The sequence below is a fragment of the Punica granatum genome, chromosome 5 (assembly GCF_007655135.1).
Source record: "Punica granatum isolate Tunisia-2019 chromosome 5, ASM765513v2, whole genome shotgun sequence".
In the NCBI taxonomy this organism is placed as follows: Eukaryota; Viridiplantae; Streptophyta; class Magnoliopsida; order Myrtales; family Lythraceae; genus Punica; species Punica granatum.
In genome coordinates this window covers 6704221-6728772 of record NC_045131.1, presented here as the reverse complement: position 1 = coordinate 6728772, position 24552 = coordinate 6704221, and the positions used below count along the sequence as shown (strand labels likewise).

At 41.0% G+C, this 24552-nt stretch overlaps 5 protein-coding genes across 6 annotated transcripts; 1 reads left to right on the top strand and 4 right to left on the bottom strand.

Moving 5' to 3' along the window:
* Positions 1–34: 34 nt before the first annotated feature.
* Positions 35–1984, bottom strand: LOC116207962 (protein IQ-DOMAIN 14-like). The gene is made up of 4 exons (XM_031541109.1): positions 1667–1984; positions 1064–1303; positions 373–963; positions 35–300 (listed from the first exon to the last, which is right to left on the bottom strand). The coding sequence occupies exons 1-4, from the start codon at positions 1982–1984 to the stop codon at positions 280–282; spliced, it is 1170 nt and encodes a 389-aa protein (XP_031396969.1). The 3' UTR covers positions 35–279.
* Positions 1985–4245: 2261 nt separating this feature from the next.
* On the top strand, positions 4246–6292 carry LOC116208223. Its single transcript, XM_031541557.1, has 6 exons — positions 4246–4423; positions 4535–4690; positions 4830–4904; positions 4978–5103; positions 5208–5288; positions 5952–6292. The coding sequence occupies exons 1-6, from the start codon at positions 4330–4332 to the stop codon at positions 6026–6028; spliced, it is 609 nt and encodes a 202-aa protein (XP_031397417.1). The 5' UTR covers positions 4246–4329; the 3' UTR covers positions 6029–6292.
* Positions 6293–6447: 155 nt separating this feature from the next.
* LOC116208224 (probable ribose-5-phosphate isomerase 3, chloroplastic) lies at positions 6448–8895 on the bottom strand. Its single transcript, XM_031541559.1, has 2 exons — positions 8183–8895; positions 6448–6935 (listed from the first exon to the last, which is right to left on the bottom strand). Exons 1-2 carry the CDS (start codon positions 8783–8785, stop codon positions 6681–6683), a joined length of 858 nt encoding a protein of 285 aa, XP_031397419.1. The 5' UTR covers positions 8786–8895; the 3' UTR covers positions 6448–6680.
* Positions 8896–10898: 2003 nt separating this feature from the next.
* Positions 10899–16012, bottom strand: LOC116208220 (peptide-N(4)-(N-acetyl-beta-glucosaminyl)asparagine amidase). 2 transcript variants are annotated; one of them, XM_031541551.1, is made up of 17 exons: positions 15478–16012; positions 15319–15372; positions 15033–15236; positions 14854–14952; positions 14438–14524; positions 14266–14348; positions 13981–14094; positions 13769–13823; positions 13591–13677; positions 13418–13473; positions 13275–13334; positions 13068–13155; positions 12226–12987; positions 12057–12117; positions 11703–11805; positions 11405–11539; positions 10899–11317 (listed from the first exon to the last, which is right to left on the bottom strand). In XM_031541551.1, the coding sequence occupies exons 1-17, from the start codon at positions 15553–15555 to the stop codon at positions 11233–11235; spliced, it is 2211 nt and encodes a 736-aa protein (XP_031397411.1). In that variant the 5' UTR covers positions 15556–16012; the 3' UTR covers positions 10899–11232. The 2 variants fall into 2 exon arrangements, with proteins under 2 accessions (XP_031397411.1, XP_031397412.1); XM_031541552.1 differs by having other exon boundaries at positions 15635–16012.
* A 1250-nt stretch (positions 16013–17262) lies between these two features.
* Positions 17263–20839, bottom strand: LOC116208222 (probable aldo-keto reductase 1). Its single transcript, XM_031541556.1, has 7 exons — positions 20670–20839; positions 19787–19954; positions 19460–19663; positions 19050–19222; positions 18719–18815; positions 18046–18199; positions 17263–17590 (listed from the first exon to the last, which is right to left on the bottom strand). Exons 1-7 carry the CDS (start codon positions 20727–20729, stop codon positions 17412–17414), a joined length of 1035 nt encoding a protein of 344 aa, XP_031397416.1. The 5' UTR covers positions 20730–20839; the 3' UTR covers positions 17263–17411.
* Positions 20840–24552: the final 3713 nt, after the last annotated feature.

Sequence of the window (24552 nt, the reverse complement as noted above, 5' to 3'; positions counted from 1 at the left end):
ATCGTTGAAAATAAATTCTTGTTTGACGATTTGGAACAACATACAGCGATTGAAAAATTCGGTTATTCACTGTAAGCTATGTTTCAGTCCTTAAATTAGCAGACAGTCTGAACGATTTCGGTAACAGTCGACGACCAGTGGCTTTCTGAGAATCTGCGGGCGTCTTCTATTATAGGTGATGTTTGAACCTTTAGGACTCGCCAAGTAAATAGCAATCTTATCTTCGGTAACCACTCAGTGGGTCTTCCATCGAGCATCAAGTCCTCTGCTGCTTGATTATCAGTACATAACTACATGAGGCTGCCATGATGGACATTGGAGTTAGCATAAACCAGTCGAACGAAAAATATCATCAAGAAATTGTTGTCTTACCTCATATGCAAGAAGAGGCGAGCCGTAGTTCGATTGGCTTGTCACCGTGCTCATAGATTCGCTCTCATGGTCCCTAAGTGGTCTCCTCGACCGGTATAGCTTAATGAACCACGAATCTTGATTCTCACGATTGCGGCCCTTCACTTGAGGTGAAGCGGGATTCTCCACTCGAGTCTCAATCGGGAGAGGGGAACCCCCATCAATTGAAGCTCTCCGCTTGCTCTTCCGTGGCATCTTCCCTATAGGCCTCTGCTTCGGCTCACTCTGTGACCTGGCCTTTGCTTTCGAAGACTCAGTATTGGCCATGTAATGTGGCACAAAAGGATCGATGCAATCTGTCTGCTCGAAACTGAAGGATGTTCTCGTAGATTTGGCTTTGCCGATGGACGAAGATTGAATCCTAGGCGTGTTTTGTGCCGATGGTGATAAGTAGCACTCCTTGTACTGCTGTTCTTGATTTAATGACATGAGGTCGCCGGAGTAGTAAGTTGTGTACCCTCGTTCTATTCTTTCAAACCTCGGGAGGTCGAAGTAGCCGCTCCTGCTCTTTGCAACTCGACAAATTTCATGATCATTGGTATCCATCATCATCTACAACATGGAAAATACAGTGCATATTAAAACTCGAATTTTTTTAATTCTCAACACCTTCATTCTATTAGGAAGACATCCGCAGTGAATGGTAACTCACTTTCTGTACTTTCATGTTCCCATTATCCCGGGGAAACTTTCTGTGGACGGACCGTCTCCTTCTGAGAATGAACTCCGTCTCCTCGGCCATCTGGACTCTTTGGACGCGAGCTCGGACTTGAATCGACATCAGAGCGCGCATACTACTCATAGCTGCCGAGGTCTGTTTCCTCACAAGGTAACCCCTCACAAGTGCTTGCAGCTTCACGAGCCCCCTCAAAGCCCACAATGCTCTCCTTGCCTAGAACATTACACGAACATACGGACACTGTCAAACCAATGCTGGATATAAGTTGTTTATTTTGCCTTTGCACAAGTTAAACTCTGTATTGGAGTAAAAGTTCAAGTTTTCGATTCACAGTTACTAATATATATATTTGCTCGGGTCATGGATTATGCAAAATTTTCTATAAGAATGTCAATGTCTGCATGTCAGACGAGTTTCAGCTCGTGCTTTGACATACATAGAGTCGATGTGTCTCTAGAATATCTTAGCATTTTCCATGAATCGGTCGTGAATTAGCAGGATGAATCGAGAGAAAAGGAAGAGAGAACCAAGTTTCATGAACCAAAAGAAGCCTTGGAAGTTCCTGTTTTTTCTTACCAAGTATCCCCGAAAGACTGCTTGGATCTTCGTGGCAGCGGCATTCTCAACATCCACAGAAATCACTGCCGACTGAAAAAGAAGAGGCTGTGATTCCGGAATGACCACCTTACTCGGAGCCACGAGACAAGAAGCGTCAACTGAGTCCACAGACTTTGAGGTTCTGTGCCTAATCTCTTTCCTGCTCGACCTCCCGAAGCTCCACCTCCTCCTCACCTTTGGAGTGGCCGGCGGACCGGTAATTTTTTGAACAGCATATCTCTTGTCATCCTTCTTCCCTAAAAGGAAGTTTGTGATCCATCTGCTTGCTTTTTCCATATCATTAAATTCCTGAGCACTTCCTGTTCTTGTCTGGCTTGATGATCATATGAATCCTAGGAAATTTGGTATTTATAAGGTTATCTTGCTTCACTACAGTTGACTTTATGTGCATTTATTAATAGTTTACATCTGTTCTTTGTGTCTTATCATTGTTTACTAGCAAAGGCCTGCAAAGTGGGAAAGTCCCTCCATCTTCACGCCATTTGCCATTCTCCTAAAGCTCATCATTTACCTTTGTCCACCTGACCAAAACATGAAAAATGATCGAAGATTCTTTCTATCCGTTAAAGATTATATTTAAAATTCGTTTAGTGTATAATCCCAGTTTTTGAAAAGAAAAAATGTCACGGTAATAATTTTCATCACGTCCCTTGTTTACTACGGTAGACAACTTTGCTTGTTAGAATCTGTGAGATCTAGAACTTTTGGGCAATCATCGAGACTTCTCGGTCGATATTGGAAGCGATGATTGATCCCTTTTGAGCTTTGGCAATAATCACCTTGATTTCATGATATGTCAAAGTGGCCCACTATTTCATATAGGCCCACTGAGGAAACGTTTAGGCCCAAGTTCCCTTCCCAAAGGCATCAGCCTACAAATTTTCATAAGCTTCCGAGGAAGTTTACTTCAAGATCCAACCACTATCCTCGTAAATTATGTGTTTTTTCGAAGACTTGAACAGTCGAGTTTCGATGTATCGTCAAGGAAAACGTTACCTGAACACGAGAAATGACGTGGGTAATGCAAGGGTCGCTGTTGCTTTGGCCGATAGACCATCCAGCATAGGCTTTGTTTACTCCATGATGCCAACGTACGTGGAAGCTTGTTACTTCATGATGCCAACATTCGTGGAAGAAAGAACACATTGTGCAAGAAAATGGTGCACATAATTTCCTTCAGGTGATGGAGACATTCATGGACATGACAAAAACAACATTTGCAAATCTCGGGCACAACATAATTTGTCAACAGAGGTATTTTCCACATTATCTCTGGATAACTAAATAATTGATCTTCTAGGAGTGATGACCCAATTGGAGGTCTCAGAATGTGGATCAACTCCTGGAAAAGAAGTCGGGGTTCGAATTTGGAGTTTTCGCTTTCTGGAATGTATGTTCAGATCGTCGATCTCCCCAAATCAGACCGTAATCTTATCAAACATGGAGAAAAAGGATTAAGCTCTTCTAATATTATTAATTATACAACTTGGACATGTTTCGTGACTCTTTCGCTTCATTCTTCATTTAGAATAGATTATGAATTTCCTGGAATTTTTGAACCTTGACTTACATGGGATTAGGCTGAATTTAATTCCTCACTTCTAGAAACCAACCATACCGTGTTCTGACTTTTGCCGTCCTAATTTGATGTGTGTTCATCATTTGGGTATAAAGTCTCCCTGGAAACCTAAAACCGAGAAAACCAGACCATCCACCGAGCCATCGACTGATCAGCTGGTTCGCTCACTGGCTCAGTCTCAATCCTGGTCGTGCTGAGCCACGGCTTACTGATATATAAGATGTGTCAAACGTAGCATATACACGTCACGAAAGATGAGAACTACATCGATAATCATTAATTTTTCTTGCGTAGATTTGGTGTTCATACCGGGTAGCTTCGAGAAATACTTGCGGTTCACGGTGTTAGTTAACAAAAGCAGAGGAAGCTTCTCAAGGTGAAACAAACGCTGTCGAGTAGAACGGACGTGAGCGAAACAAGGCAAATCTAGAGTTTGACTTTTTCCATCATCCCAACAGAACCATTCTCATCGTGCCACGGGTCTACAGAGACCAATTTAATTTACTAATCCCAATTGGAGAAGACATATTGGACTTTCAAGACCTGACATTTAACAGAACGAAACCACAAAACCAGGCTATGAATAATTCAAAATAATCAAACAATCATGAATTGAGAACTCAAATAACCGTTTAATGAGTGACTTTGTTGAAAAACCGCGCTCCGTTGGGTAGACTTTATCTGCACTGAAGGCGTTCGAAAACCACTGAAAATACTTCGTGACCATGGCCAGGTCGCTACTCGAGCAAGATTGGTCTCTGCTAATATATTGATGGGCCACGTTTTTTATCCCAAAAAAAAGAAAAGGAAAACTTAAGAAACGTTTCACCTGCTTTGTGGGCGATCTCTGAAAAAGACTACTTTTGTAGTATGGTCTCATCCAAGAAGAAGCTTCTATCGAGAAAATTTGATTCAAAGAAGAGAAAGTTTCAATGTCTGGCAGCCTTTATATAAGCAGTCTGCATCCATAGAAGAGCCACCTCGCCCTGCTCTCCTCTTCTCTTCCATCAGTCCCTCCCAATCCTTCTGCAGTTCCAAAAAAATGGCAGCTCTCTTCAAGCTGATGGCTCTCTCGGCTCTTCTCCTGGTTTTCGTCCCTTCTGCTTCCATGGCACTTGACTGGAACCCTCTTAACAGTAATACTTAGCGACAATTTATTCGAGTTTCTTATTGGTAATCGTGGAGATATATATCACGTTGTGTCGCGAGAAGTCGGTAATTAGTTTGTGTTTGGATTTAACTTGCAGAGACCATCTGTGATGCGGTGGAGTGTGGCAAGGGAAAATGCGTGTCGAACTCAAGTGCCCCCTTCGAGTTCGAGTGCCAGTGCGACTCGGGGTGGAAGAGGACCCGACTCGAAAACGAGGACGATTTCTTGTTCCTCCCCTGTGTGATCCCGGAGTGTGAGTTTTCGTGCTCATTTCTTGTAACTCCATCTCTTTGACAATCCTCCAAGGACGGAAAAGAAACTAGAAGCTTAGAGAAATGAAATAATTATCCATAACCATGACTAACTGTTTGATATGTAACGCTCTTCTGCAGGTTCGGTACAGTACTCGTGCATGCCGGCTCCCCCGCCGACTCCGCCTGTTCCTCACAATATATCCTTCTTCGATCGTAAGCACCTTCTCGCCATTCATCATCGAAATAACTGACTTCTAACTGACAAAGCCTTCTTGGGATTTTCTAGCTTGTTATTGGACCTACTGCGGTGGAGGAACCTGCACGAAGTCGTCAAATTATGAGCGCGTCTGCCAGTGCAGCCCTGGATATTCCAACCTCAACAATGTCAGCGTATTCCCCTGCTTCAACGATTGTAAGGATCACCGATCGAGAGATAATTCTTGGTTTGATTTGTTGCGAACTTGTACTTCCTATTCTGCAGATCCGCTAATCAGAATCTGTTTGTTTTTGTGATAGGTGCGATTGGAAACGACTGCTCTAAGCTCGGAATCAAAGTTGCCGATTCCACTTCCACCACAGGCTCCGATGAAAGTCACGGTGAGTCTACACCTGATCCATTCTCTTCTCTTCGGTGCTCCAAAACATGTTCAGTACCAACCACGTTTCTTAAAACGACATATTCCTGCCCTCAACGAAAAGGTCTCCAATTCTCCGAGCCTTTGAGAACATTCAACAGCTGTTTATCTTCCTGTACAAGGTTTTCAACACGATACAACATGAACTGAATTCGATGAAACGAAAAATATACAAAGAACGGAGCTAAAGAAATCTCTACCAACTCCCTTATCGATATTCAACAAAGATGATACTCCTCACAAGCTGCCGTAATTTTTTTTACTGTTGTATTGAACTTAGAAGTCAAACAAACTGAGTTAGAAACATTCACATCTAAAGCTCTTGGAAACGTTCCACCGGTTTGTCGTAATTCATTAAGAGAAAATGACACGAAAGTTGTATTTTCAAAGTTTAATCTCTCTAAGCAGTTGACTAAAAGGCATAGAAAAGGCCATCCTTCTGTGTCAATCTCTACCTTCCCCCATATCTATTTCTCCAAATATTGCCTCTAAACTTAACATTCAACGTCAATCAGCATCTAATGAATAGTAAATTCAATCGGCCGGGAAATTAGAACAAGAGCCCGTTGAATTAGAAATGTTGGACAAACTCTAACTTTTGAGGTTGATCTTTCTTTGTTTGCAGCGCATACTTCACTGCCCGGGAAGTTGCTGTGGATGACCGTGTTGGCATCCTCCATGGCTCTGGCTCTCTGGAAGTAGAACGAATAAATCGGGATTCATATATATACGCGCTGTCCTTGTATCAGCAGCACTCACGATTCCGATCTCACAGTCATTCTTTCTTTTGTAATTCGTCTTTGGTTTGTTACTGTTCCTTTGATTTTGCTATACTGCATTATTCTGTATAAATATGGTTTCTGTAGACGAGTTATGCATATAGTGTAGTTGGTGAATGATTTCTTCTGTATAAAGTCCGACACGTATACATCGATATCAGAATAAACATCGTCTTATTTTATTTTATTTTCTTCCCTCCATCTCTTTCTCAGAGACAATATCAGAATAACCATCGTTTTTTTTTTTTTGTTCCCTCCATCTCTTTCTCTGAGACGAAATCGACTATCTAAAATCGATACTGTCCGAATATTTTTCACATAAGCAGGAAGAAGAACAGGTTCTTACAGGTGAAAGAAACAATTCAATTATTCCGATTATTCCCCATCTTTTTCGATTATTCAAGTTACATCTATACTTGTCCAGAAACAATTCCTTAGATGAGAAGCTACAAAATTTGGAAGTAACTTAATGGCATCTATGAGTTACAACAAAGGATCTCAAAGCCCTTGATGAGAAGAATAAGAACAAGAACAAGAACCACTTGTTTTCATCCCACCAGAACAGAATTACTGTCTCACTTGTTCTTGACTTCGACTCCCGATTTTCCAGCAATAATCACAGCAGTCGTCATGTCTAAAAACAGACCGTGCTCAACCACTCCCTCGAATGCAGAGATTTCTTTCCCTGCTGCTGGCCCGTCCTTTATCGGAGTCTTGAAGTACAAGTCCACAATGTAGTTTGAGTTGTCGGTGACGTAAGGCTTCCCGCTGTCGTTGAGTCTCAGTTTCGCTTCACATCCTTCTTCCTTGAAGAGTTCCTGAAGCCTTACCTGCAGACATCAAGGTCTAAAAATGAGAACGCGGAAGTCGCTTGCGTTTCAAGGTACCAAAAAGTTTCACTTTCCATGTTGCCGCCATGAATTGAAGTCCATACAGAACCATTCGCAGTATCATGTCTCAGATCCTACTCTCAAATTATGCCTCATTTCATCTTCATCAGCCAAGTCATAAATGTGAAATGAGCTGTAATTATAACCCAAATGATGAGATTTGATCTTCAAAGCTGAATTGACTAGCGTAAATGTTCGATTAGGGTAGTAAAAGAGTTTGGACTGCTTTCAGTCACTGTGGGAGACATCAGCATGAAAAGGTGCCGGAGTCGATGAATACTGTAGATGGGGCAAATTTTCCAGAGTAAATGATAGCTCCAAGAAAAAGCTCGATATTCAGACACTATGAGATAAGCAATTTCTGCCACATTGACCCCGAAGACTATGATATGAATAGAAGGGGAATTTTATGAAGAGCGACTCATATAGAGACCGATCGAGGGAGAAAAAAACGAAAACTTGTCACTTCCTAGAAAAGGTGTGCATTGGATAATCTTTGTGGCTGTCACAGTTAATGCTAAAACTTGTCATCAACTCAAGAAACGATGACAAGTTCCCCAGTGAATGAGAAGGAAGAAATATAAATACTAAATTTTGATTTACGAATTGCTCAACACATTGCCCTTTGAGCGCAACTAAACCGCAAAAATGATCAAAATTCAATTAAAAACTCTCAGCAACCTGTACTTCCACTAGAACCGAACCTAAAAAGGACCAAATTTAGTTAATGAACTCTCCATCAACTTCCACTTCTAGCAGAACAAAACTCGAACACTGACCGACAGTCCACTTGGTACTATTGAGTGACTGTAAAATTTCGTTCTTTCTGTTGAATTATACCACTGGGGCTGCAGATTTGACCGTGAATTCTCACCAAGTAGAACTTCCACCAGAAATAAAATGTGACTAGATCATCATGTTCACCAACAAATGACCCGGAATTTGATTTTGACAGTGACCACCAACCAAACTTAACTCCCAGCAGAAGTAAGCTAAAACAGATCAAATTAGTCAGGGCCCAATTGGGCTTCCGGTTACCAGGTCCGCACCGAAAAAATTCGGTTTCCTGCAGCAAACTCAGAAAGGATCTAATTTTGATGATGAATCCTCAGTCAATTGCAATTTGCAGCTCTCAGCAGAAGGCTTAATCCAAAAGGGATCGAATTTCCGAGTGATGAAATGCTCACCAAGTTGTACTTCCAGCAGAACTGGACGACCTCGACGGGCATAGCGAGGCCACTCCCGCCGAGCCCATCGACGAGCTTGGTGTCATCCACCACGACCACGAACTTGTCGCTGGCCGCCTCTACCATCTTCTCCCTCAGCAGGGCCCCTCCCCTCCCCTTGACCAGGTCGAGGTTGGGGTCCACCTCGTCGGCCCCGTCGATGGCCAAATCGAGCTTGGGGTGGTCGTCGAGGACGGAGAGCGGGATCCCAAGCCCCCGGGCCTGCTCCTCAGTCCGCTTCGAGGTGGGGACGCCGACGATGTCGGTCAGCTGACCGGACTTGAGGAGCTCGCCGAGCTTGGCGACGACGAATGCGGCGGTGGAGCCGGTGCCGAGGCCGAGGACCATCCCGCTGCGGACATACTCGACGGCCTTGTCGGCGGCGAGCTTCTTGAGGTCGTCCTGGGTGAGGACGGGGGCGGAGAGGGCCTTGACGGAGAAGGGTCGGTGGGAGCGGAGGGTGAGGTAGGTGGGGGAGCGGAAGAAGATGCGGCGGGGGGAGGCAATGTGGCGGGAGCTGTGGAGGGAGGAGGCGGAAAGGGAGGAAGATAAGGTGGAGGCCATTGATGGGTGGAGATTGAACAAGGTCTCTCTTGCGCTCTCTCTCTCTCTCTCTCTCTCTCTCTCTCTCTCTCTCTCTCTGCCTGTACTGTGTCGCGTTGGGATTTTGTATTTTTGATCGAAAGTTTGTGTCTTTTGTCGTTGGGATGGTGTGTGCGTCTGTGGGGGCCTTCTGGTGGGACGATGAAACTGTGGAGTTGGAGGGAGCAGACCAATCAGACGAGGAGCCGAGAAAAATTGGTAGGTGGAGAAGAAAAGTTAGATTTACCCAAAAAAAAAAAGGAGAGAGAGAGAGAAAGAAATCAGAATAAAAGGGAAAAAAAAAGGGAAAAATTGAAATTGGAATGGGCATTGCTTGATTTGTAGAAATGTACTCGGGTGATCAGTCTGGATCGTTTGTTGGCCATTCGTGTCGTGTCTTGTTTATACGCGTCGTGTCTAAATGAATTCGTGTCATTAAAGTCATAACCCGTAAACGATACGATTATTAAACGGATCAGGTTTTGGAAATCCATACACGACACGTTTATATCCGTGTCAACCCGTTTAGACACGTTTAAATTCGTTTATCGAAATGTATCATAATAGGTACACGTATATACGACGCGATTATAAACGTTATCCGGACACGTTAACACAACTTGTTTATTCGATCAACTCAGTTACCCGGATACATTAACACGACTGGACCGTTTGGATTCAGAGTTAAAGTTACTTTGATTTTGATTTTGATTTTGATTGTGGAAAAGGACAAATGAGATGTAGTTATAAATTTGACTTAGGAAACGTGTGTTTTTGTTGTGTAGTGTGTTGAGTTAAAGTTAAAGTTAAAGTTAAAATTAAATTCTTTGAAAACAAATGGGTAAGACATGTTTATCCGATTAACTCGTTTACCCAAACACGTTAACATGACATATTTACACGTTAACACGGAGATTGAGATGGAGGGGACGGGGAAAAGGCGGGAGTCGCATCCGAGGGAGGTAGCGACGGCGATGATGAAATCGAGTCATGAGACGCATTAGCTGGAGTGGGAGCCAGTGAAGCGGTGGGCTTCGAAGGGGAGATGGTAGGAGTGGAGTCGGCGGCGAGCTTGGGAGTAGGGGAGGGCGAGATCCGAGGCGGATCTGCGAACAATGCGAGGTGCACGAAGATGGGAGCAATGAGAGCGAAGAAGCAGAATTTCGCCATTAATGGATGAGAAGAAAGAAATCAAATCGTAGATGAGATCTGAGGGAGGGTAGTAGAGAAGTAGAAGTAGAAGTGGAAGTGCAGTTGTGCTATGTTGGATTGGGTAAAAGAAAGGAAAGTAAATTATGTTAAGGATTTAGGAAATTAGGATTACATAAGGATATTTTGGTAAACCCAAATACATAAATAGGTTAACGGGTTATATAATTATAATAATACGATTAAACATGTCTAAATAAACAGGTTTAATCATGTATAATCGGATTACACGGATTCAACCCGGTAAGACACGCTTATTAATCGTGTTTAAACGGGTTGTACCCGTTTAAAACGATTGTAAAAAATGACCAACTCAAACCCGTTTAACTCCGTATCGTATCTGCGTCGTGTTATCGTGTCACGTGAAATATTGCCAACCCTAATCGTTTGGATCGAGTTTGACGCCGCATGGAGGTTGCGCTCGCCCTGACATATGTGATTATGCTACCAATATTTATGACTTACTTGGGTGCGAAGGAAATGGAAGAAAATGCAGTGAATGGGAGGGGAAGTTGTAAGAGATTTTAAAAAGATTCTCATATAAAATTCCCTTCCCTTTTCACTGTTTCGAACGCAGGGTTAGAGTGATCCATCCGCCTCGACTCGGAGGTTGGCGACTTCAAATGATTATGGAGGCTTCCGAAGAATGTTTTCATGTGAATGGATTTGTCTTGTTGGAGACGAACGCAACAACCGGAAGGCTCATCATAGTTTTCTCTGTATTGTCCTGCCATTCTTCCATAGGAGATGAAATTCGGGAATTCCACGACCATCCATTTTGCATGACCATGAAGAGAGAGGATGGTTTTCTTGAAGATCACCGTGGACGATGGAACGATTTTCCGTACCTGGCGTGAGATTTGAGACCCTTTCTCGATAAGTATGAGATTTAAATCTCAGCCATTTTCAGAAGCTGAATGCCATAGTAGTAAAGATCAATAACACTGATATCAAACATGAACTTGCCAACATACAACAATCCGTCAGTAGGCAATTTCCTCCTTCGAAGAAGCCGAGGCGATAACTGAACTATGCAACAATCGAATACCAGACTTGCCATTGCTGTTTTCTTCCAATTTCCCTGCTTTCCTCTTCTGTTGATAAATAATTGAAGAGGAGAGAATCAATGCAGAATCCTGATCAAATTCTGCAGAGCACAGTAGAGGTTTATTCGCTTCTTCAATAAACGTGTCTTTGGTTTGTCAAATCTTTATGGTTTGTCAGCTGCCCCGTGCATACAGGTCGATGCTACCGATTTGCAGCCTAGGGTTCGATTGAGAGTCCCTTACGGCTAGAAACCTAAACCTGCCAATGCATAAATCTTTGCATAAACTCCACGCAGATTCAGCCATACATCTCTACTGGACATACAAAAGATTTTGTGAAGAGTACCTGAAAGCATTAGACAGAAGACCCGTCGATTTGATCAGGAATGTTTTCCGTTGGAATCGATTTTCAAACAGCTGGGAGGTTTGTCTGTCCAAAACACGCCAGCTGTCACCGCTATCGTCACTTCCCTCAATGACCCTAAACCCGTCAAGAACTTGTTAAGAGAATATGTCCATGGGAAATAACGTCTCGATTAAAAGTTCGTGTACTGAATACTAAAAATTAGAGTAGAGGAACAATGTACCCGTGAAAAGGATAACCTATCTTTACGGTACACTATAATATAAATGAGGAAACCTACCAATCCATTGGGTCTCTCTCGGGAACATCATTCGCAGACATTAGCTCATATGCCACAAGTTCCTCCGCCTTGTTTCTGGGTACTTTATAAATGAGCCAGCACCCTGCAAAAATAGAAGAGAAGAATGAAAGGAAGATAAAGGTTCATTGAGATCGATGATAAGAAGCATGCAACAAGAAAGGAAAAATTTAGTGATATCGGCAATCAACTGCAATATTTATCGTCATCCGTTTCTTCAGATGATGAATGGGAACTAAGGGAAAAAAGAATATCAGGTAACCCGTGTTATCAACAAGAAAATGGCAAGTAATTCCTCAGAGAAAGAAAATAATTTTTCTCCATCAGTTAAATTACCTTTTGCACCATTTGGTTCTTCCCACTTAGTCTCACGAGTTCCATCGAATGCTGATGTGGCCTGAAATATAATGTATAGACCGATATAAAATCTAGGCATAAGAAGGGACATAAATTCAGATCATGCAAAAAGGGAGGTTTGCAATAAACCTGTAAAAATGCAACTTACAATTCCAAGAGGTATTTCCTCACCACTTGCAAGGACCGAACCTGAATGTATTCTGTTCACCTTAACCAATGGCAAGCACAGAATATCCTTGGTAAGATTTTTGCAATTTTTTAGATTAGTGATTGCATCGTCCAACGCATCCAACACAACAGGCAGCACCAATGCGGTTCTTACAGGATCACCAGCCAAACAGATCTCAATCTTCCCATCAGAATTGTCTAATTTCAGGGAGAGCGCATTAAGTAACTCATCAAAAGAAGGAAGCAGCTCGTTCACAAACGATGCCTTGCTGATTGGTAAGGAATCAAGGGGCACTCTTCTCGTTTTGAAAGGCAAACTCCTCATCTTCATTAACAGTTCCTTAAAAGTGATCAGTACTTCAACAGCCGTAAGTTGAGAAACAGGATTTTCAGCAAAGTGAGAGAGGAGAGGAGAGAGTGAATTGTAAATCCTCGTCACATGCTCGTCCATGCAAGTACGAACTGGGCAAGAAGAACAGGTCACAGAGCTATTATTGTCTTCAGGACCAATTTCTGCTCTCGACATCCGCCATTGCTTGTCTCCACTTTGCCTTCCAGGCAATGAAACCGAGGGATCATCTGAGGAATGTAAATCTCTTTCGAGTGATTCTGCTTCTCTTCTCTCACGATCTACTAGTGAGGAGAGTGCTTGAGAAGGGAAACTTCTCCGACATTCTCCAGTCAACTTATTGAGAAGACCAGGGAGAGCAGATTCTGTGATTAGGTTTCTTCGAGTCAAAACCTGCAAAAGGTTTCAGGATGGAAATATGTACCCGGCACTTGCAATAAAAATCCTATTTCAGAGGACATAAACCACGTTACCTCGTGCCACTTCCTTGTGTAACGCTTAGTAACATCATATACCCCATCTCTCGCAATGCCAAATGCATAATTCAGTTTTTTGTTCCAGCTGATGAAAGAAAGCCAAAAACAAAAGAATGAAGCAAAAAGTATTTTCTACAGTTATCAAGCAGATAGAAGGAAAAACCAAACTGTTAAATTAGCAGGGTCAGTCGCAATGGTGATTACCCTTTTTCATATAACAGAGGTTTGTCATACACTGCTTCACAAGAATCAAGATGCATCCATCTAAATCATGCATATGAGGAACTGGTTATAAGACAAGAATAGTAACATCAGCGTGACAAAAGCTCATCGAGAATGATGCTTACCTTCCCAAATATTCTGAGAAGCACTCAGTCCAAACGTGATCAGTAAAATCCAAAACCTGGGAATGACTAAGGTTGAGAAAATGAACATCTAACTTGTTTGAGGCCTCAAATTACTCGAGCAATATATGATGAAAGGCTCTAGGTCAGGTTCCATAAGGCCGAAAAGAACTAACCAGACGGGAGTCATAACCAAAAGCTCTGCAATACAGTGTAAAGCAGTTAGCCCACTCCCCACAGCGGCCCCTTCTAGTTTCCAGAAGCTGGCCCAAGCAACATACATTCAGCAAATGTGTCAGATAAATCTATGACTAAGTAAAATATGACCAATTAGCAGAAAACGCGGGGATATACCTTCAGTGGATCATTGTATCTTGGAAAACGAGTCGTTCTTAAGCAATATCTACATCTGAAATTGAAAAACACATGAGTTATGGGCCCGTAAATAAAGCATAACTATCAGCATGATTATTATTGATAATTGCAAGGATTTTCCTTTTCTTAAATAAATGAAGAAAACAGACGATGAAATGAAGTGCGTGACAGCAAAAATTATATTCTCATACCTATATAGCTCAACTCGAGAAGCACCATATAGAAGCTCTGAAGGGACTGGAGAGCCCATGCCTTGACTTATTGTTTCACTCCCACAGCTTTCACAGGAAGGAGCATTAACCCATCTACATCAGTGAAAAACTGGAAATCATTATGTACATAAAGCACAACTCTCTAAACAGATATATCCTAATATATCAAACCAAACTGTAACAACAGTAGACAGACTTCTACTGGATGCTCACAAAGGTCTAAGAAATTCATTCAAGCGAAGTGCAATTGAGTGATGAAAGCACCTGAAGGACTGTTTGAACCAGTAAAGAAGCTGCAGCAAGAAAGCCTGGTCCTGTTCCGCTTTCGATGGTTTGAACTTCCCCTCCTAAAGAATTTCATTCAAATTCCGAGATATCTCAATTGCAAAAAGCACAATAATTTAAAGCACAATTCATGTTATATGGGAACTCTTACCTTGGCCAGAGATACCAAGGCCTTCTCCTCAAGCTCTTCCAAAGGTACTGTCCTTCGAGCTGCTTCCTGACGCTTAGGATCCTCATACTGTACAGAAAATAACTTCAGTAAGTTAGCTGATACCATGCTGCTCCCAAAGGCCCACAAAACCGAGAATACTCAAAAAGAGTGAAATGTCATATCCATGTTTCAAAGTGAAATGAAACATCTCATATTCATATCTTCACGCCTATCTATCCCTTTCTTGTAATGGAAAAGGAAGTCCAAAACCTGTTAATTTCATTTTTAGCTAATTAATCAGAATTCCGAAGAGAGAAAGAACACACATGATTGAGCTGTTTCTCATAACGGTCGGAAGCTGTCAGTTAGTTCAGATGCAGAGTTACAATGATCCATAAAATACAAGTAGCCATTACCATTTGAACTTGGCCGATATAAGGTCTTAACCTCTCCTCCATTTGCCCTGTATTTCCCCCTACAGCATACTGCTGCATCAACAAAGCTTCCTCCTCTGCCTAAACACATACCGGGAATAGCTCAACAAACAGTGATATTGATATTGACGGCAATTATGCAATGAATGGAAAAGAATTACTTGCAGCATTCGGGCCAATTCCTCATCGGATTTCAACCACTCAGCATCACTGCTGGTAGTCCCTTGATCGGCGGGTGTCGCTTCTTTCCGCTCTTTGGACTTCTCTTCTGCTTCTTCGTCGATTGACACCAGCTGGAGCTTGTCGCACATGGTGAGGAGATCGGAATCTTCGGAGACGACTTGATCATTCTCAGCTCCAAGGATCTAATCGAATCATTCAAAATCAACTAACGCGAACATAATCACAGAAAATTCACACTTAGAAAAATACAGAAATCGAGGGTACCTTCTGCTCGTCGGGAGGAATTGAGGTGAGCGAGAAGAGCTGGAATCTGAAGACCTGCAAAAAATGAAAGAATTTGTCAGCCAAAGATGAATTATGAATAAGAATTGGATTCCCGAAATTGAGTTCCGCGGCGAGCGAGAGAGAGAGAGAGAGAGAGACTTCGAGGCCGTTATCGGTGTCGTACTCAAGGTCGTAATCGGCACCATCGTGGCGGACCTGAAACCTCCGGGCAACCATCTCTCTCTGGTTCGTCTCACGGCTTACTGCTCCCAGCAGAACAGAGAAGAGAACATCGTCAGACGACGACAATTTCTACCTGTCGAAGTTTCTCCGGCTGAAATTGGAGTTGACTCGTCACCCGAGTTGACTTGTGTCGGTCGGAGTCGGACAAATGAACCCGACAGAAACCCACCCACAAAAAAAAAGAAAAAGGAACAAATAGTTTTTCTAAGAGAGACAGTTTGAGCTGAAATTTAATAATGTTCTCCTTGAAAATCAGTTGCAAGTTATGTGCAGATTAAAATGAATGTTGAGTTGTAAACCCGATGATTCCAAGAACCGAAATACGTCGACTCCCTCACAGGTCACGATGCCACTCCAGTGAGCTCGGACATCTTCGAGGGCAATATTAGTAATGCAGGAGGAGGAGCAGCAGCTTCTCGTTGCGCCACTTTCCGACGAAGAATCATTTCTCTATACGCGCGCCGCCCATGTAGTCCACAGTTGAGATTGCGCTGAGTTGCTTCATCTCTTTGGCCACATATCTGGGAATGTGAATAGATTCCCACATTCCTGGTTCTGTGGCCAAATTTACTGGCGTTCAGGAAGGATCATAGGAATCGAGTAGGGGTACCTCTTTGGCCACATGGAAGTACAGTTCGAGCTTTCCATTTCCGCGCAAGTATAAACCATGGTGAAAATTGGCGGAGTTGCATTATATGGATGAAACTTAAATCGGAAAACGGAGAGAGATAAAATACGTGTTGTCCCAGACATACGGCACTTTACTTAATGCGGTTCATGCTACCAGCAGTCAGGAAGCTGCTGGCCGATTGGATCATATACGATTCTAATTTCTACACCATAAATGTATCCTGATGTTAGCTCACCGTCGCCTTCAGAACTTGCATCCACTTCCGAGCGAAACCGGAAAACATCTTCACGATGAACATGGAAACATGCAGGAAGAGCTTGTAGGTCTCCGTCATGGTTTCCCCAGGTTCTGAATAGAAATCCGATCCTCGTGTATGATGTTGTCTCATGTGAATGACACATAAGTTGTCATGCAATGTTTGAGCATCCTAAAAACTCCAAAGCAATGGGCATGAGTGTGTGCCTTTCTTTGTCGACAAGGTTGTTCGGATGCACAGGGTTCGAGCAAACTTCTCTTCATAAGGGAAAACCCCTTTGTTTCTTGATCAGGAATCAAGGAAAAGCAAGTCGAATAGGAAACATTCAGCAGAAAGCTACAAAGCTGGAATTTGGTAGGGGTAAGGGAATTTTTGACGGACCGGTGCAAGTTATGTACAAATAAGTAGAGTTTTCGCTGTTTGGGAATGAAAGCACGAGGTTCATTTCTTCCATAGAGACTTTAAGCAGCTGTCTTGCCTGCAGAGAAAGGAATTATAAGTTCCATATTTTCTCACAGGTTGTCTTTATCCCCGTGGAGTAGGGTAGAGTAATAACTCTACTCTGCAATTAAATGCAAACTACGAATTCTCTCTTCAACTCCAATCCTACATAAATAGTAAGCTGGGAACAGCATCCAAATTTGGGATGCTTATTACTATTCTCTGCAACCAATTCTGCTTACTCACGTCCGACGAATTTCAATTACCGCAGAAATAGTCAGTCTCATTCTGCACAAACTGGTTTGTTAACAGTTATTGAAAGGAATGTCAGATTGGATTAGGACAGTCGGGGGTTCAGCATTACCACAAGAGAGGAGGGAAACGAGCTGAAGATAATGCAATCAAATTCAAAGTTTAACTTCCACTACAGTACAAAATTATACTGCCTGTTATTGACAAGACTTATCATATAACTTATTCTTCTCAGTCTGAAAACTCTGGGGACATTTGGGATGTGTAGACCTAAGGTTTTGGCGGAGTGTTGGCATATTTCCATGTCGCATTAGCCATGCTCTCATAGGATCTGCCGCCGGCCACCTCGCTGAGAGGCACAGCATCAGAAATCTCTTTCAAGTGCTCTTCCGTCAATTTTACCCCCACAGAACCAATATTATCGTCCAGGTTCTTTATCTTAGTTGTCCCTGCAGAGAGCCGAAACGGAAATACAAGTAAATACTCAGAACTCAAATCCAGGGTACTGCTGAAATCTGCTCTCGTGCATACACGTATCTCATTGACAATGAAAGATAACTGCTGACGTTTTGAATCCATCAGGATATGGAAAATTGAAGGAAGCTTCCATGTTTCCCTATTGTTTTGTTTTCCACATGTTTCAGTAGATGAAAAATGGAAAACTGGAGAACCGGGATATACGAGTATATCCCAATTGTCACCCCCCGCCGCATATTTCAGTAGATGAAAATTGGAAACCTGGAGAACCGGGAAAAATTGTCTAGCAAATATACAAGTGCAGTATCATTAAAGGCTAGCTATAATCTGTGTTTGGTGGACTTGAAGTCGCTATTTCAGGTATAGGTATAATAAAGATGCAAAGTGAGCAAAGCTTCTGCAGAGGAAACGGTTATAGGGGGATTACCGGGAATTGGCACTACGTCATCTCCTTGTTCAAGAACCCAAGCTAGTGCCAGTTGTGCAGGAGTACACCCATGCTTCTTTGCAAGGCTCTCAATCCGAAGATAGATGTTTTTGTTCTTATCGAGATTCTCCTTCCGGAATCTAGGGTGGTTTGCCTTGCAGAAAAGCAGATTTACATTAGCCATTAAATATAATAGTACCAGAAATCGACACTATGCAATCAAAGAAGCCCAAAGCTGATCGAGTTATCCAACTTAGAAACAACTCCGGGATAAATCTAAAGAGATCTAGCCATGGAATTTTCCATTATAGCATGATTCAGCCACCTAAAGGCTCAGTAGATTTACGAGTGTTGATATATTCCCTCGCCAAAGCATAAGTGAAAAGGATGGAGCAACACCTACCAGAAAACTATCTTGAGACAAACTTTCTACCACAGCTTTACATTAGCCATTAAATATGTTTATACCAGAAATCGACACTATGCAATCAAAGAAGCCCAAAGCTGATTGAGTTATCCAAATTACAAACAACTCCGGGATAAATCTAAAGAGAGATAAGCCTTGAAATCTTACAATTATTGCATGATTCAGCCACCAAAAGGCTCAGTAATTTAAGAGTGTTGATATATTCTCTCATCAAATCGTAAGTGAGAAGGATGGAGCAATACCTACCAGAAAACTGTCTTGAGACAAACTTTCTACAACAGCTTTGCCTCCAAAAAAGCCACGACCAAGAGGACTGTAGGGGACCATTCCAATGCCGAGCTCCCTGCATCTCAACAATATCAATAGGGAACCCTCACAGCTTCTGACCAAAGCCACAAGCTTTTGAATCAAAACTTCCTAATTTAGCTTAGTTGGAGTCGAAAATGGAACTCAATCAGTCTGCCAATGAGTATCAGCAGAGAGAAATCAAAACAAAGAGAGAGATCAATACTAAGGACTAGAATTAAAAGATCCTAAAAAGGAAAAACAAAAGAAGAACTCAGAGTCCGAAAAGAACCTGCACAGGGGGATTATCTCATCTTCAATATCACGAGTCCAGAGGGACCACTCCATTTGAACAGCTGTAATTGGATGAACAGCATGTGCCCTCCTGATAGTATCGGGGCTTGCTTCAGATAGACCAATATACTTTATTTTCCCTTCTTCCACCAGTTTCTTAAGTTCTCCTATCTGCATCAACAAAAATTTTCATCCTTTAAGACTGATGTACAATCTGACTACTGCTATAGAAGTTGAAGTAGGATCCACTGGATCTCGGTGAAAGTCAAAGATGAGATTGCACATTTTGTGACTGGATGTTTATAGGGTTATTCCCAATATGCCTTGATTTGTCCAAGGGATAGTTGAGATTCATTGTCCAAAGATCTCAATATATAAAAATCAAGAGTACAATTGAGAAGCACTCACAGTTTCCTCTATGGGAACTGATGTGTCTATTCGGTGCTGATAATACAGATCGATGTAGTCTACACCAAGACGCGTCAAGCTTGCCTCACAACATAAGCGGGCATACTCAGGAGTTCCCTTCACCATCATCATTGAAGCATCAACCCCCACAATCCCGAACTTTGTTGCCAGCTGAATCTTCTCTCTTGGCAGTTCTTTCAAGGCCTATGAAATATAATAGGGAAGAAGAACTCAGTTTATCATATCTTCTGCTGGGGCCTCTTTCTTGTTATACTTTTTGTGTATATGAATAGCTCTTTCAACCTGGAACATCATAGAAATACCGACCTTCCCAACAAGGACTTCATTGGCGTTGGCTCCATATATATCAGCCGTATCAAAGAAGGTGATGCCTTTGCTATAAGCATACTTGATTACAGCGATCCCTTCCTGTTCGGCAACAGGAGAATTGTAGACACCAGACAGGCCCATACATCCAAACCCAATCTTTGATACCTAGAACAGCGTATAGTAAAATTTGAGGAGACACAAGGTAAAAATGTCGGGTAATATCTGTTCAGAGATATTCAGTCAAGTCCTTATATCATCAGATCATACACATGAATGTAGCTGAAGAAAAGAGCAACCTTCACTCGCACAAATCACAGAAGAAGGAAAAACAGTGGATAATAAACCATTGGATAGCACATTAGAAGTACCAAACACGCAACTTGGGTAAATTTCTTTAGTCTGGCATAAGCATATGGAACTATTCGCATCAATTGCAATATAGACCAGGATCAATGCATTCCAAAATAAGCACATTATTCATCAAGCTCATTCGATCGTGACATGTATTGCTACCTCCAGCTTTCAGCATTATTTTCAACTGGAAATGCTGAAGCTTTCCTAGCTAATAGGTCATCCATGGGTAACTCCAACTTCTACAGACAGCAGCAGATTACCGAGGACCCGGAGAGAAACCATCAAAGCCATAATCTTCTCAATTAGAATGCAAATAGATTCCTCTAAACAGTAACAACGCAGATAGTCAACTTCAGACCAGCTGGTCACACTGACGAGAGGGTGAAAGCATGAGGCTCAGACTCACCAGAGATTACATAAATCTCCACCGACCCAACAATCTTCCACGCATAAGAAACAAACCCAGTGAAAAAAATTTCTGATGAAATGGAAATGGGCATCTGAAAGGTTCGATCTTGGGACATACCTCCAGCCCCTGAGTCCCGAGTTTGACTCTGGGCATCACCAATTTCTTCTCCTCTGCCATGTTTTGAGCTCCTTCGTGGTCTGTTTCCCCCCTGATCTTCTCGCTCGATGTTCTCACAAGTGTCTGATCACCCTCCCCAAAAGCCACCCCAAGACATTGACTTGACTGGATACAAAATGGGAGCACAACTCGCGGGCTTTACTAGCCATAAAAACGGTCGTGGTTTCATAATTAAAATCACATAAATTTTAATTTTTAACTTTAATTCAACACTACATAATAAAAATACATATTTCAATTTTAACTTTAACTTAACATACTACATATCATTTATCTTTTTTCATAATCAAATCAAAGTTATTTTAATTCTGAAATCAAACGCACCAGTAAGTTCTGTTTAGTTTCGCAGTTAAAATCACAAAAATTTTAACTCAACACACTACACAATAAAAATATACATTTTTCAAATAAAAAATTTTAATTTTAAATTTAACTCAACATACTACATAATTATTTATCATTTTTTACTATCAAAATTAAAATTATTTTAACTTTAAAATGAAACTCACCAATATTTTCCAACTCTTTCGAGACAGACAGGCGAGAAAATTCCTCTTACTCATCATTGTCGACTGGCCCACCATTCTAAGGACAGTGAACGAGGGAGGAAAAGAAAATCATCGGATGATTCATCATAGGATGATCTCGTAACTAAGAATTCATCATACTATTCAAGTATTATCTATGAGATTTGACGGATATCTAATTTCGTTTGTAAGAATTCATAATAAGATTCATATATTTAGGTATGAGATTCGACATTGATTGAACTTCATCATTAAAACACATATATCCTCTTAGCCCCCTAAAAAAAAATCCGGTAAGTGCAAAAAATCTGATTCCACCTTAATAAAAAACCAACACGATTCATGCGTAAGAATTTATAATATGAGTCATGAGATTCGGACGAGACGAACATCATCGGTGCGATACGATTATTTTAGTAGATTGCATTTTAGAGCATATAATAATTTCGATTGGATTGATTTTCCTGTTCTTTCCTCTCTTCCAAAGAAGAGAGGTTTTTTGACGTATGAGCATACGCACTTTGGTAAGACTAAGGATGAATGGTCGACCGGCGGCCAGCAATCGCAGTAATTGCAGTCAAAATCCAGGATTTCTTTGTTCTTTAGATGAAAACTTATCCTATTCTTCTTGAATACTCTTCATCGGACCTGTATGCCATTTTTTTTTTTTATAATCGCGTCGCGCTAGTGCCCTTCCTGTTATGAGTATTCAAGATGTCTAGTCGCATTTGCTGAAGAAATCTCTGTTGCAGCGAAACCTGGTAAATGGTATACGAGTTATAGGTGTGTTCCAGTTGGATTGAAATGCAATCAAATTCGGGGTTTAGCGTTGTACGGCTTCAGCATACAATTAGCAAAAAGAAGAAATCAAATCATATCACTTGTCTCGCGATTTGATACTTCTCGGTCTGAAAACTCTCGGAACATTTGGGACGTTATTAGATGTAAGCTTTGGAGCGTTAGGCATCTTTCCATGTCATACGAGCCATGAATTCGAAGGTTTTGTCACCAGCCACCTCGTTGAGAGGCGCGGCATCAGAAATCTCTTTCATGTGTCTTCAGTCAATTTCAACCTCACAGAACTCATCTTAGTTGTCCCCGCAAATAGCCTAAAAATTCAAATAAGAGGTGCGTCTCAGACCCGCTGCTGTCATCATATGACAATGGAAAAACTTTTCTGCATTTTGGGTCGGTTAGATGTGAAAAATCAGAAGAAGCTTCACGTTGTTCCCTACCATAAGGTGGTATAAGGCGTAATGAAAAAAAAAAGTTTGGTTATAGATTGATTACTGGGAATCGGAACGACATCATCGTCTTGTTCGAGAACCCAAGCTAGTCCCAGTTGTGCCGGACTACATCCGTACTTCTTTGCAAGGTTCTCAATTCAAAGATAGATGCTTTTGTTCTTCTTATCCAGATTCTCCTGGAGTCTCGGGTGCTTTGCCTTGCAGAAAAGCGGATTTATGGTAGCCGTTACATAAAATAGAACCAGAAATAGACACTATGCAAGCAAAGAAGCTTAAGATGATGAGTTTTCCAATTCACGAACAACCATAGTCTTCCATAAAAGGGAAAAATATATGTCACAGCACTATATTTATGCTTTTGTATCAATTTTATCACAACAATTTAAAATTACACTATATAACATAATATTTAAGGTATAGTGTCAATTATGGCATGATCTTAAATTTTTCATGAAAATTAAATAGAAAATCGATGTGGGGCACATGTTCATAAATAGTGAGTCCAGACTCTTGCCACAAGGGGAATAATTCATATTCCAATCAGCACGGTACCCTTTTTACCCATCCGACTCCCTCACCGTTAATACTCGAATCTCATTCCCGCCTCTTTACATACATAATTACTCTTTCTGAAAATAACCATGCCATCAATAAAATAAAATAAAAAATAACACATTGAACTTATTGTAGTTTATATAGTGAATAAGAGATGAAAAATTGTTAGAAAGAGAAGGGAAGCTCATACCTATCAAATGAAATGTAAACCTTAATTTGTTTTTTTTATGGGAACAAAAGAGGGAAAAGTGTGAAGAGAGAGATTGGCAAGCTCGTGGGTGAAAAGGGAGAGAAAGGGTAAAGCGCTGAACTAAAGAGAAATTTGGAGTTACAGTGACGTGGAAGATCTATGAAGAAGTGGGAATGAGATTCAGGTATTGATGGTGAGAGAGTTGAGTGGGTGAAAGGGCATTGGGCGGGCCGAAATATGAGTTATTTTGCATGTGGCAAGTGTCTGGGCTCACTATTTATTCTCGGGGTGCGTCACATCAGCCTTCCATTTAATTTTTACAAAAAATTTGACGTTGTGCCATAATTGACACTACACTCTAAACGATATGCTATATAGTGTAATTTTAAAAAGTTGTGATAAAATTGATACAAAAACAAAACGTTGTGCTATGACATATATTGTAAAACTATCAGTTTCAAATTTGTATTAAAAGTTTCATTCGAAATCATAGTTCAACCCAAAAATAAGAATAAATAATAAAATAAACTATTAAACTCAAAATTCATGAATTATGTTATAAGAATATTAAAGAATATTGAAGATATAGAAATCATAAAACGCTTATAATTATTGAATCGAAACCAGTAGTAGAGCTAGAATAAACATCCTATCAAAATAAACCATATCGAAGAAATCAATTTCAAATTCACATTAAAAAATAGAAATCATAAAAGACTTACAATTACTGAAGCGGCACCTGTAGTGGATCTGGAGTAAGTATCATGTTGGAACAATCAATATCGAAGAAATAATTTTAAATTTGCATTAAAAAATAGAAATTAGAAAAGTCTTATAATTATTGAAGCAACACCCGACGTAGAACTGGAAAAAAAGATCTTGCAAAAAAAATCAATATTGAAGAAACCAACTTCAAATTTGCATTAGAAGTAATTGATTCACCAAATCAAAGTTCAACCAAGAAAAGAAAAATTGGAGAGGAGGAGAATAAAAGGTTTATAACCATATATAATTTTTTTGTGATAATATATAAAAAATTTTTACATGAAAAGAGTAGCACAATTAGGATCCGTTTGGAAACGGAATTTAATTTTAGAATCATGATTTTGATTTTAACTCTACCCACTACACAACAAAAACACACGTTTCCCAAGTCAAATTTATAATATAATCTCATTTGTCCTTTTCCAGAATTAAAATTAAAATCAAAATCAAACTCTGTTTCCAAACGCACCCTAAATCGTAATTAGAACTCTATTTCAAAACTGTATATGTTCCCATATATATGTATATATATATATATA

Coding starts and splice junctions, on each gene's coding strand:
- LOC116207962 (XM_031541109.1), bottom strand. CDS start 1,984: ATGGAAAAAGCAAGCAGATGGATCACAAACTTCCTTTTAGGGAAGAAG. Junction 1,304..1,666: donor CAGTCTTTCGGGGATACTTG/GTAAGAAAAAAC, acceptor GTAATGTTCTAG/GCAAGGAGAGCATTGTGGGC. Junction 301..372: donor CGCCTCTTCTTGCATATGAG/GTAAGACAACAA, acceptor CCATCATGGCAG/CCTCATGTAGTTATGTACTG.
- LOC116208223 (XM_031541557.1), top strand. CDS start 4,330: ATGGCAGCTCTCTTCAAGCTGATGGCTCTCTCGGCTCTTCTCCTGGTT. Junction 4,424..4,534: donor TGACTGGAACCCTCTTAACA/GTAATACTTAGC, acceptor TTTAACTTGCAG/AGACCATCTGTGATGCGGTG. Junction 4,691..4,829: donor CCCCTGTGTGATCCCGGAGT/GTGAGTTTTCGT, acceptor GCTCTTCTGCAG/GTTCGGTACAGTACTCGTGC.
- LOC116208224 (XM_031541559.1), bottom strand. CDS start 8,785: ATGGCCTCCACCTTATCTTCCTCCCTTTCCGCCTCCTCCCTCCACAGC. Junction 6,936..8,182: donor TCTGCTGGAAGTACAACTTG/GTGAGCATTTCA, acceptor TGATGTCTGCAG/GTAAGGCTTCAGGAACTCTT.
- LOC116208220 (XM_031541551.1), bottom strand. CDS start 15,555: ATGGTTGCCCGGAGGTTTCAGGTCCGCCACGATGGTGCCGATTACGAC. Junction 13,335..13,417: donor TTCTCAGAATATTTGGGAAG/GTAAGCATCATT, acceptor TGCATGATTTAG/ATGGATGCATCTTGATTCTT. Junction 12,988..13,067: donor ACACAAGGAAGTGGCACGAG/GTAACGTGGTTT, acceptor AACCTTTTGCAG/GTTTTGACTCGAAGAAACCT.
- LOC116208222 (XM_031541556.1), bottom strand. CDS start 20,729: ATGGCAGAGGAGAAGAAATTGGTGATGCCCAGAGTCAAACTCGGGACT. Junction 19,664..19,786: donor ATGAAGTCCTTGTTGGGAAG/GTCGGTATTTCT, acceptor TATATTTCATAG/GCCTTGAAAGAACTGCCAAG. Junction 17,591..18,045: donor TGACGTAGTGCCAATTCCCG/GTAATCCCCCTA, acceptor GGCTCTCTGCAG/GGACAACTAAGATAAAGAAC.